The following is a 12,070-nucleotide window of genomic DNA, read 5'->3' as shown; positions in this document are numbered from 1 at the left end:
TCGAGCCCTGTATTATGTTACTCAAGATACTCAAGATAAGAAATTTGGAACCAGAAAGAAAAAATGTTTTTGTAATTTTTTTGAATGGACAAGTTTGATATTACAATTGCATAAATCTTTTTCTAAATTTAAATCACATAAATCACTTCTGAATAAAGTTTTTTTGAAAAACTTTATAATTGTTTACAATAAAAATATACTGTAGAATATATTATTTTTCTTTTTTATATGTTTATATTATAAACAAAAAATGGAAAACAACAAACAATTTTAAAATAAGTTATACAAACTTTTATAACATTTAAAAATCTTTTTAAACAATTTCCACATTTTTTTAATAAATTTAGAATTTTTATGCAGCTTTAAGGACATTTTAAGCAAGTAACTCATTCATTCAAAATTAATTCCCAAGTCGCTGGTAGTGCCGCGCTTAACTTGATTCTGTGCGCAACGGCCTTGTTTGTCAAGGTTCATGTTTTGGAATTAAAGAAGGTTATAATCACAATAAAGTTGCCTCCTCAACTATAATGGCTCTCCTGTTCTTGGGGAGGTGAATGAAAAAAAAACAAGTGAACTTTTTAAATAACTAGCATGTTTTAAATAAAAGGGATTTTAAATAACTTAAACGTCAAATAACGACAATCTTTTTACAAAGATATTTTTAAAGAAAAGTTTTGAGATTTTATTTAAACTTTTTTATTTAATAAACATGTTTTTATTTGTATATTTTAAAAATAAAATTTTTATCATTAAATAACTTCTATTATAAATTTGTGATGTAAATTTTAACTATATTCATTGTGTTTAAAAGAAGAATAAATAAATATTTAAGGAGATTAAACACCGGTGGCAATAAAAAAACTGATTTAAACCAATAGCTTGTGTATAAACAAATAGCTTGCGCAAAAAGCTGTCGAGAAGAAGATTATGATTGGCTCTCCATGTTCATTTTACATGAGTTTTTTTCAGCACACTCATTAATTCCCATGCACTCATTTATTCTCGTGCACTCGTTTATTGCCGCCATGGCTTGAGACAGTAATATTACCTTGATGAGTAGTATGCCTAATTTCACAATTATATATTGTTAATCAATTTATTAAAATGTTAACATTAGAGAAAAAAAAAAAGTAAAGACAATTTTACGCTAAATCCATAATTTTTTAAACCTACATTAAAATCAATCATTACTTTTTTATTATTTATTAGTTGAAGAAAACTTAATGAAAAAGAAAAAAAAACATCAAAAAAAATCTGTTACCTTTTTAATAAATGAAGATAAATCTTCAGTTTCTATAAAAGGCTTCACATATACAGTCCATGAGTGAGTGTGACCATCGTTCTCTCTTTTTTTCCCAAAATATTTTGATTCATTTCCAAATACAATTTGTTTCACAACCGTTTTTCCTCTTGCTCTGGCACTTTCCACAGGAGAAGATTCTGTCATTTTTAAGCTAGTATACTACATAATAGAATGAATTTTTTTTATAACTTTGTTTTTAATAAATTCTTACCTAAAAAAACTAAAACTCTTTCTCTAATAACCACTAGATCCTAACAGTTATATTAATCTTGCCCCTTTAAACTTCTTTTTTTTTTTGAAAAACATAAAGACAAATTAAAAAAAACAAACTTAAATTTAAAAATAAAAAATGATTTAATAAAAATTTTTTAGATTAGATTAAAATACTTTTACCAAATAAAACAATATTTTAAAAATTTAAAAATACTAAATTTTTCAAACTTTAGATAAAATAAATAATTTATCTAATATTTTATTAGTTTTTTTATTAATTTATCTAACATTTTATTAATATTAAAAATTGTGTAAATAAATTTACTCGCAAGTTCATCTAAAAAAAAAAATTTTTTTAAACTAAAATATTTTAAGTTACATTTGTTATTAGGAATAATCTTTCAACTCCTGGATCGACTCCTTAAATTTCTTGCAGAGTGTCTACTTCTATCTCTGCTCCTAGATCTACTCCTTGAACTTATACTTTTATGATGCCTGTAACAATCTTTACCTTCAAATGATTGGTTTTTTGATGATGTTATTAATTCTGAAGATTTCTCAAATCTTTTTTTTTCTTCTTTCTGTTCCCCTTCTTTATACTTTTGTAAGGAATCTTTCCTTTCATGTTTTGTTTTGATTATTTTATCTTTTTTACTTTTTTTTTCTTTTTTCTTTTTCTTCTTTTTACTTTTCTTTTCATCCACAAGATCATTTTTAGGAGATGGTGTGCGAGGTGCACAAGAAACTTCAACTTTGTCTTTGTACTTTCCAGATTCATCTTTTTCATCACCTTTAGGCGGCCTATATTCACCCACATGATCAACTCGTATAGTTCTTCCACCTAGCTAAAAAAAATTGTAATAGAATTGATAAAAGATCTAGAAGAAAAAAAAACTTAAATTGTTGTCTGACCACATGTGAATTAGGAAAACTTTTGGAACAAGCTAAAAAATATATTAAATCTGCTTTTTCTTGGACTATTATTAAAATACATTACTCAGTCAATAATTAATTTAAATGACTAATTAACAATACTAATTATAAAATATTACTTACATTATTAAAAATCATTTGCAAATATTTTAAACTTTACAATTACATAACAAAAGATATTTGTTATGAAATCATTTGTGTACTATTTTAAAAGAGTTTAGGGTTTAAAAAACAAACAGTTGGGCAGCAGTGACATTTCATTGTGTATTTAAGATATAGATCTTACCTTTAATTTCTCATGGGAAATCAAAATTGTTTTGAAAAATTATTTATAATAATAATACCAATAAGTAAAAGAAAAAAAAACATAAAAATATTTAAAAAAAGTTACTTTAATTCCATTAAAATTGTCAACAGCAAGAATTGTACTTCTTTGGTCCTCATAACATAAAAAACCATAGCCTTTAAATTTACCAGTCTTTTTATCACGGACTAAGTTTATGTTAACAATTTCACCATACCTTAAAATAAAATACTTTGAAGTAAAAACTTCATTATATTTATTATTAAAACATATAGAATATATACTAAAATATTTTAATTAAATATGATAAAGTATTATTAAATTTAGTTCAATAACACCTTATATAAATAGTGTATAAAGATATACATTTGTTAAAAATATTTGTTAACTTATATTCATATTTTTTAAAAGTTAACATCTTAGATAAGCTTTTATAAAATTTAATTAAGTTGAAACATCTGGTATAGTATGTAAACTTATCCTCTTTCTTATAATATATTACAATATTTCTAGGGGTTATATATACCCTCGTTATTCAAGTAATATAAAAAGTTATTTTTTTATATTACTTGAATAACGAGGGAATATATAACCCCTAGAAATATTGTAATTTATTATAAGAAAGAGGATAAGTTTACATACTATACCAGATGTTTCAACTTATTTAAGTTATATTCATATGATTTTTTTTGGGAAAAATGAAAAAAATGATGAAAAAATGAAAAATAATTAAAAAAAAATGATTGCTGCCCTAACCAAAACCTTAGTTTATGTAGCGACACTTACTTTCACATTCTATCTAGATAGTCAGCCAATCTATGTACTGAAGTCTTCACAGTTACTAAATTAAATTGTTACTCATTTTTTCTACATTTATAGCAACAGTGTTTTCAGAAAAATAAGAAAAAAACAAAGAATAATAAAAGAAAAGATTCCTGCCCCATTGCCAAACCTTTAATAGACAATTTATTTTATCAGTAAATTTATGTTAAAATATAAACAACATTAAAAGATAATTCAGAATAATTCAATAATTCAATGACAATAATTCAGAAAAATCAAATCATCTTTGATTTGCAGGTAAACCTGTTGATAGGTTGAGTAACAATGGACGCTACTCAGATCCAAACCTGGTTTATTCTACAGGTCTGGACCAAGATCCACCCTGGCCATTCCAAAAGAGAAAAAATAGAGCATAATCAATACCTCACGCCCACTGAGTGTGGGGTATTAATTATTCACTGTTTTGGATTGTCTGTCTCATCATGGCCGCAAACAGTTAAGGTCTAATTAAAGCAGTTTTTATCAGGTTTCAATGATGAAGATACTTAATAACTAAAGCAGTTAGCCTTAAAAAAATACAATAAGTAGTAAGTATCCAATAGATTCCTAAGGAGTAAGTATCCAATAGATTCCTAAGGAGTAAGTATCCTATATTTTATAAGCATTTATGCCTAATTATAAATAAGAAATATTGTTAGGCATAACTTGTACAACTTAAAAGTTCTAAACAATTTTGGTTAAGAAAATGTTGGTCGGGTGTGGGTATGGGTATTTTGGTTAAGAAAATGTTGGTCGGGATTGGGTGTGTCTTTGGCCTAGGCCTGGCCTTTGGCCAAAAATTGAGGCCTTGGCCAAGGTCTTGGCCTTGAAACTGTTGGCCTTGGCCTTTATTGTTTTGGCCTTAGCCTTATATAATTAGCCTTATAAGACCCATACCCAACCTGCTTGGTTAACTGATCTAATTGGTTTGGGTCTGGTAGGTTTTGGATCCATAATAACGAGATCAGTTCAAACAATCGGGTCTGGACCTAGACCACTAGATCCAGACCCAACTGTTTATATATATATATATAAATATTTATACATATATATATGTATATTTATATATATATATATATATATATATATATATAAATATACATATATATATGTATATTTATATATATATATACATATATATATATAAATATATATAAATATATATATATATATATATATATATATATATATATATATATACATATATATATGTATATTTATATATATATATACATATATATATATATATATAAATATATATATATATAAAAATATATATATATATATAAATATATATATATATATATATATATAAATATATATATATATATATATACATATGTAAATATATATATATATATAAATATATATATATATATACACAGGCGCGAGTAAATGAGCGTGAGAGCAGAGAAAAGCTCTCCTAAAACAAACATGGCGAGCTCTGCAAGCTGCTCCTATAAACAGCTTCCTACGAGAGCTTTAGGTTTTTGGCACAAGCTATCGGTTTATTCATTAAAAAAATTGCTTAATAAATACGAAACTTTGTTTAATACTTGTTACAAGCATATATTTGTAACATTAATGTTACATAACATTAACATTACAAAAGAATATATATACAATATGTGTCATTTATTGTGCCATAAAAATGACTTGGTGTTTTTTATTTTAGTTACAATAACAATTCTACTTTTGAGAAAAAAAATTATACTTTTGCAAGAGCCATAAATTGCTCCCATAAATCATTTTAGGGGAGTGTAAGCAAGAGCTCTAGCTTCCCGCCAAGGCCTATATATAAAAAGGCACTTGATTTTCCCAAGTTGTCATAACATCATACGATAACTTAAGTGGCACTAGGCAAGTAGAAAACAAACTTTGATCAGACATTAAATCATTACATTCATCATTGTTGTTTTTTTGGATGGAAAATCTTTGTTTATACCGCTGCAATTCGCTGCAATTATCAACTAATTAGTCTTCACATAATCATATAATATCATATAAACTTCAAATTTCCAGACAAATAAATTTTTTTCACGTCACAATGCATTGTAAACTAAGAACTAAATTAGTCTAAAATCTTGAATTTTTAAAATCGATTTTAAGTTTAAATTATAGCTAGTCGCAGCTAATTTTATTTAATAGTATTAAACAACCTTTATACTTCCTAAATATCATTAATTCCACATTCAAGGGAGTGGCATTTGGTTGGAATCGAAAACTTAAATATTTGATTTTTATGTATTTATAGTGAAATGATTTTCTTTTTTTTTTCCTTTTTGAAAACATTAAAATAATAACAAAAAAATTTATTCAAACAATAACAGTTCGATGAGTTAAATAAAATTTAAAAAAAAAATTTTTTTGCATTTACTAAACTGCCGTTTAGTAAATGCAAAAATCAGAAAATCAAACAATCTTTGAGTGGCATTTAGAAAATGGAAGATGAGGAAATTTAGAAAAACACCTTTCAAATACCATTAATTCTAAGACATATTATGAATAAATTAAATACAAATATATAACTGAAACATATATTTTTTATAAGCAATAAGTTAATATGTTTATTTAAAATAAAAAAACTTTAATTGAAAAAAGTTATGTAGATTTTGAGGATAAGTATTTTTGAAAAAAAAAAATTTGTGAAAATTTGACAATTTTAAAGCCATTATGAATGGTTCTAGCAAGCTTGCCTTTATCTCTAGTAATTAAACGGATACGTTTTTGAGTAGAGTAAAGCACCTATGTTTCAATAATAAAATAAGAAAAAAGTTTAGAAGATTTGACTTTTTCGGGACTTTTAGCCACAGAAAAAAAATTCTGGCCCACTGTGCAATGTAAGATTAAATACCTTTTTTTGCTAATGTTCTTCTAACAAGTTCTTCGCTTACATTTCAATTAGAAAAGAACTAATTGAATATTTGAGCTAGCTTTTTGTTGATGAGCTAAGGACTTTTTCTACTAGTTCTGATTTGCCATTTGATGCTCTCTGACAATGCTTTTCTACCCATTTGCAAGCAAATTGAAATTTAATATGTTGCAGTTACTCTTTAGAATTTTTTGCAATTAAAATATTTTTTTTGTAAATTTAAATTTATTTTTTTATTTAAGAATCATGCGTACTCTTTATATTTATAATTTATAGCAGTAGTTAACTATAATAATTAGTTATCAAGTGTGAAAAATGCATAACTAATAACTCCATTAAACTTTAATGCATCAGTAAAATACATCATATAACATTTAATTAGTTTTACGAAAGTAGTGTAGTATGTGTGAATTTTTTTATGTCTATTTTAATGATACAAACATAAATAGCAAAAAATAAAAAATAAATAAACTTAAAATCTATATTCAAATATTCAAATTGAAAATACAGTACTAACTTCAAATATTCGTTAAACTTTAATGTTAGAAAAACTGGTAAAAGTTTAATCTCGATTAAACTTTTATGCATAGCATATATGTATGCATGTGTATGTATATGTATATATATATATATATATATATATATATATATATATATATATATATATATATATATATATATATATATATATATATATATATATATATATATATATATACACAGGGCGCGGAAAAAGCTCTCGTACAAAAATATAAACAGCAAAATCAGCAAAAGTTCCTGTACAAGATGAGAAACAAATTACACTTTAATTTAAAACAAAAAAATACTAAAAAATACTAAAGGAATACAAAAGAATACTAAAAACACACTATATATTGAAAGAAAACACCATACAGATAAATTATTTAAATTATATTTTTGTACGGGCACTTTTTCCGCACCCTGTATATATATATATATATATATATATATATATATATATATTATATATATATATATATATATATATATATATATATATATATATATATATATATATATTTATATATATATAATATATATATATATAACATATATATAATATATATATAATATATATATATATATTAAATATATATGTATATTAAATATATATATGTATATTAAATATATATATATATATTAAATATATATGTATATATTAAATATATATGTATATTAAATATATATGTATATTAAATATATATATGTATATTAAATATATATATATATATATATATATATATATATATATATATATATATATATATATATATATATATATATATATATAAAATATTACATTATTATTAAAACTACATTAAATATATTGCTAAAAAAATTAAAATTATTTACTGTGAAAAAACTGCAAGGACATCACCTTCTGTCAAATCATAAGGTAAGCCACCTAAAATATTTAAAATTAAAAGGTTGTTTTTTTAATTCATTTTTTGTTTAGTTATAAATTTAAAAATTTTATGTAAATTATATAAAATTTGTTATAAATATTCTTTTTTAAGCATAATGCAATAAAAGTCTACAGATGAATTTTATATAATAAAATCAACTAAACATAGTTAGGCATGAGTATTGTCTATTCAAAACCTCAACAAGTTTTTCTTTAAAGGTTTTTTTGTTGAGAAATCCAAGTATAAAAATGTTTAAAAAATTTTCTGGTAAATTAAAAAATAATTTTTGGTTAAAAATTTAGTACCTTGTTTTAATTTTTTTTTTTTGCTTTTATAATTTAAAAAACCAATAAAAATATTATGTTATTATGTTTTTTTTTATTAACAATTTTAAAACTTATAAAAAAAATTTAAATTTTAAAGTTTCAATTTTTGGATTATTACGTGTAAGCAATTCATTTATAATTTGTTTTAGAATTTTTATTTAACATTTGTGTTAAACTTTATTACTTGTATCAGTGTTTGAGCAATAAAGTTATAAATTCCTCTTGTTTCTACAGCAATTGAATAAAAATATTTTTATAATTCAAATACTTTATGATATTTATTAAACTTATATATTAATCAAGCTGAAACTGTTTTGCTACAAAAACAATTTTATTTAAATCTTTACTAAAACCACTTAAATAACCTTATATTGCTACTTCTAACTTTATACCAATCAAACAGAAATAACCATATTTAAAAAAACAACCTAAAAATCTTAATTTTGCTAAAACCTCATTTAGCTACAATTATAACTTCGCTAGAAACAACACTATATATATTTTTTGCTGCTTTTGGTTTCTTTATATAGCATGAAGAAATGTTGCATTTAGAAAATGTAAAACTCAGACAAAAAGTTTTTTTAAACATTTCTTTTACAGAGGGGGCTTGACCATTCCTAAAAACAGCACGACCTACTTCAATCTAACATGTATCAAAAAAAATCGAATTAAGATAATCAAACAAATTAAAAAACTTTTGAAGATTAATAGTTATACAGAACTAAGTATCAGATAAATTAGCCCATCAGAGATAAAAAAAACTTCACATCTTAGTGAAATTAGTAACATCTTAGACCACTTAGGTGATGTCAACAAAGAACATGAAAGAAGGTTTATAAGCATTGTAACAATGGAATAAATATATCAGAGTCAATGAGACACAGTAGTGATGAGAGAATATTAGGGTGGTTCAAAAAAACCACATGTTTGAAAAATATCTGCAGGCTCACACCTTAATGTGTGATTAAAATTAGTCGACTAACATTTTAACTAAAATTACCAGACTAACTTTTTAGGTAACTAAAATTAGTCGACTAACATTTTAGTTAACTAAAATTACCCAACTAACTTTTTAGTCTAAATAAAATTCTTGTCAAATAAAATTGCTATTAAAATAAATCGTTTTAAACTAAATTTGAATATTTGTATTTTTCCCCAGCTCGGAGATAAATGCCCATGAGGTTGTTGCAACTGTTTAAAAACACCCAATCAGCGCAGAATGTAAAAAAGACGTCATTTAGACAATTAAATCCAATTTGGTACGTTTATTTAGTTTAATTTATCTATTTTTTTATGTGCCGTGTTCTATAGTTAGTGTGCAATAATAATAGCACATCATGAGTTCTCTCCCCTGGCTTATTGCAGGGTGGAGTAAATCTCTAATTTTCACCAAAAATCTCATCGATTTTAATTAATTATTTTCCACCCAATCTACACTTTTCCTATTTATATATTCATTAATATAATATTATAAGTAATATTACATTAATGAATATATAAATAAAAATAAGTTTTATTTATATATTCATTAATCTCAAAATATTATTCTTTTTTATTTGGAATAAATATCTATAAAAAGGATTTCTTTTTAAAAATTTAAATTATTATTTTCAATACCACACCTCTATGAGAAAGTTTAACAACAATGCCACGTTAGTTTACGTTAAAATATGGTAGCGTTAATGTTATTATCAAAGTCAATAATTTCACTTAAATGATCGCAACTTTTAGCCCCAATCGAATAACTGTTTTCGGAATATTTTACTTTTCTTTTAAATACTCGGACTATTCCAGCCAATTTTTACACAAACTACGCCATTTTTAATCTATTAAGAACCAGTAAACAAATAAATAACAAAGGATGCGTTTTACGAACTTTCAAAAAAGTTCTATGACGAACAAAGTTCTTTGGAAAACATAAGTTTATGCTTTAACATTTTTTTTTGGGTCCAAAAGTTCATAAAAACGCATATCTTTTATACGCATGTACAAAACTCTACAAAGCTGCTGTAAAAGATTAAATGGTAAATTAAGATAATCCATGTAATTTCTGGATACTTTTTATTTTTTTATTTTTGCGGTACAATGATCATGTATTAACAAACTTTTTTTTGAAAATTCTGATAGAATTCTAATAAAAGTTCATGGTGTCGTTTCTGTCAGAATTTTTGGAAAAAATTATTTTTCTTTGGCGCTTCTTGAACATCTGCTGCCTGCGACAAACTGTCTCTTTCTCTTTCCCCCTCCCCTCCTCTCGGGGGCCCTGAATACTAGTCAACTTTTTATTTAGCTAAAAATATATTAGGGTTATTCCATATCAAATCGCCTAAAGGCTCCCGGGGTACCACCTCAGATTTGCTTTAAACTTTGAACACACACAGATCTTATGAAAAAAATACAATCCAGAAAATTTCAGCTTGATTGACCAATTTGTTCAAAAGTTATGATTGAATTAAAAATGACCAAAATCTGAAAAATTTGTGTATCAGGCGCTTGCAGCAGTTTTTTTTGATTTTTGACAAGCCATAACTTTTGAAATAAAAATGGTGATCACCTGAAATTTTGTAGGGTAATAGTTTTTCACCCAAATAATCCATTATTGCAGTTGTTTTTGGCTGATTTTTTAGAGATTTTGAGTTATTGTACCTTAAAGTTGCTAAATATTGCAACATAAATATTTTTTCGAACATTAACGTGTTACAGTTTAATACTTACTAACAGAAAGTGGATTTTTTTGTCACCTTTGTGTACTTAGGATCACCACTTGTTAGAATAATCAAAATTATACATTAAAAATTAATTTAGCACATGCAGCAGCCTATTGAAAAACCACTTTTTTTAAAAATTATGATAAATTACATCGACTTTGCTGGCATAGAAAATAGCGTAAACAGTTGAAATAAATTATGAAACTTTTTAATGTTGAGGTTCTATATATAGTTCTATATATACTCTATCTTATGACATGATTGTAGCCTTTTGAGAGTGATGATATTTTGATGATATGAGCTAGCCTTAGGTCATAGTCTATTAACATTGCAAAGCATTTTCAGTTTCAGAACTTGCTAAACCTGAGGCTAAAAAAGGACATCTTTCGGAGGATATTGTTAAGCAGAGAGTCATTGAAATATATGAATCTGACGAATACACTAGACAATGTCCAGGAAAAAAAGACTTTTCTGTTTCTGTGCGTATAAATAATGCTAAAGTTCATAAACAAAAACGCTTAATATTAGTTCGTTTAAAAAAATTTCATCTGGAGTTTAAGAAGTTATACCCTGAACACAAAGTTGGATTCAGCAAGTTCTGTGAACTAAAGCCAAAGTGGTGCCTAACTGTTTATAGTAGTGGAAGCCACTCAGTTTGTGTATGTTCTTACCATCAAAATGCTAAGTTGATGTGCTCTGCTCTTCCATTTAATATATTACAAAGCCATTTAATATATTACAAAGATTTAATGAAAGTATGTGTTTGTAATATAGATAGTCGAAACTGCATGTTTCATTTATGTTCTAACTGCCCTGGTAAAATAAATTTGAAGACTTGATTAGAAAATGTGTTTGAAAAGAGTGATTTTGATTTTGATGATCAGATCACATATAAACAATGGGTGTCAACTAACCGAACTGCACTTATTACAGTCCAAACAAGCATTAGTGAATTTATTGAAACTTTAAGTGAAACTTTGTATGACCTTTGTCACTACCACTTAATCGAAGAAGCACAGTCTTCCTACTTATCAGAGGCAAAACAAACATTAGACCAATATACCTGCATTATTCTGATGGATTTTGCAGAAAACTATAGTTTTCTTGTACAAAATGCTATACAAGGGTTTTACTGGCAAGCCGATCAAGCTACCTTACAACC

At 25.0% G+C, this 12,070-nt stretch overlaps 2 protein-coding genes across 3 annotated transcripts in view; both read right to left on the bottom strand.

Moving 5' to 3' along the window:
• Positions 1–1,447, bottom strand: part of LOC100207944 (YEATS domain-containing protein 4) — a 19,098-nt gene extending 17,651 nt beyond the window's left edge. The window contains exon 1 of the mRNA XM_065788114.1: positions 1,262–1,447. Coding sequence (XP_065644186.1) covers positions 1,262–1,447 — 186 coding nt within the window. The remainder of the gene's footprint in view (positions 1–1,261) is intronic.
• Positions 1,364–12,070, bottom strand: part of LOC100204213 (RNA-binding motif protein, X-linked 2) — a 24,475-nt gene continuing 13,768 nt past the window's right edge. For both annotated transcript variants that reach the window (XM_065788112.1, XM_065788113.1), the window contains exons 4-7: positions 7,822–7,873; positions 2,841–2,970; positions 1,896–2,361; positions 1,364–1,462 (exon numbers count right to left, since the gene is read on the bottom strand). In XM_065788112.1, coding sequence (XP_065644184.1) covers positions 1,918–2,361; positions 2,841–2,970; positions 7,822–7,873 — 626 coding nt within the window. In that variant the 3' untranslated portion in view covers positions 1,364–1,462; positions 1,896–1,917. The remainder of the gene's footprint in view (positions 1,463–1,895; positions 2,362–2,840; positions 2,971–7,821; positions 7,874–12,070) is intronic.

This window comes from Hydra vulgaris, chromosome 01 (assembly GCF_038396675.1).
Source record: "Hydra vulgaris chromosome 01, alternate assembly HydraT2T_AEP".
NCBI lineage: Eukaryota > Metazoa > Cnidaria > Hydrozoa > Anthoathecata > Hydridae > Hydra > Hydra vulgaris.
This window is presented reverse-complemented; position numbering and strand designations above follow the sequence as displayed.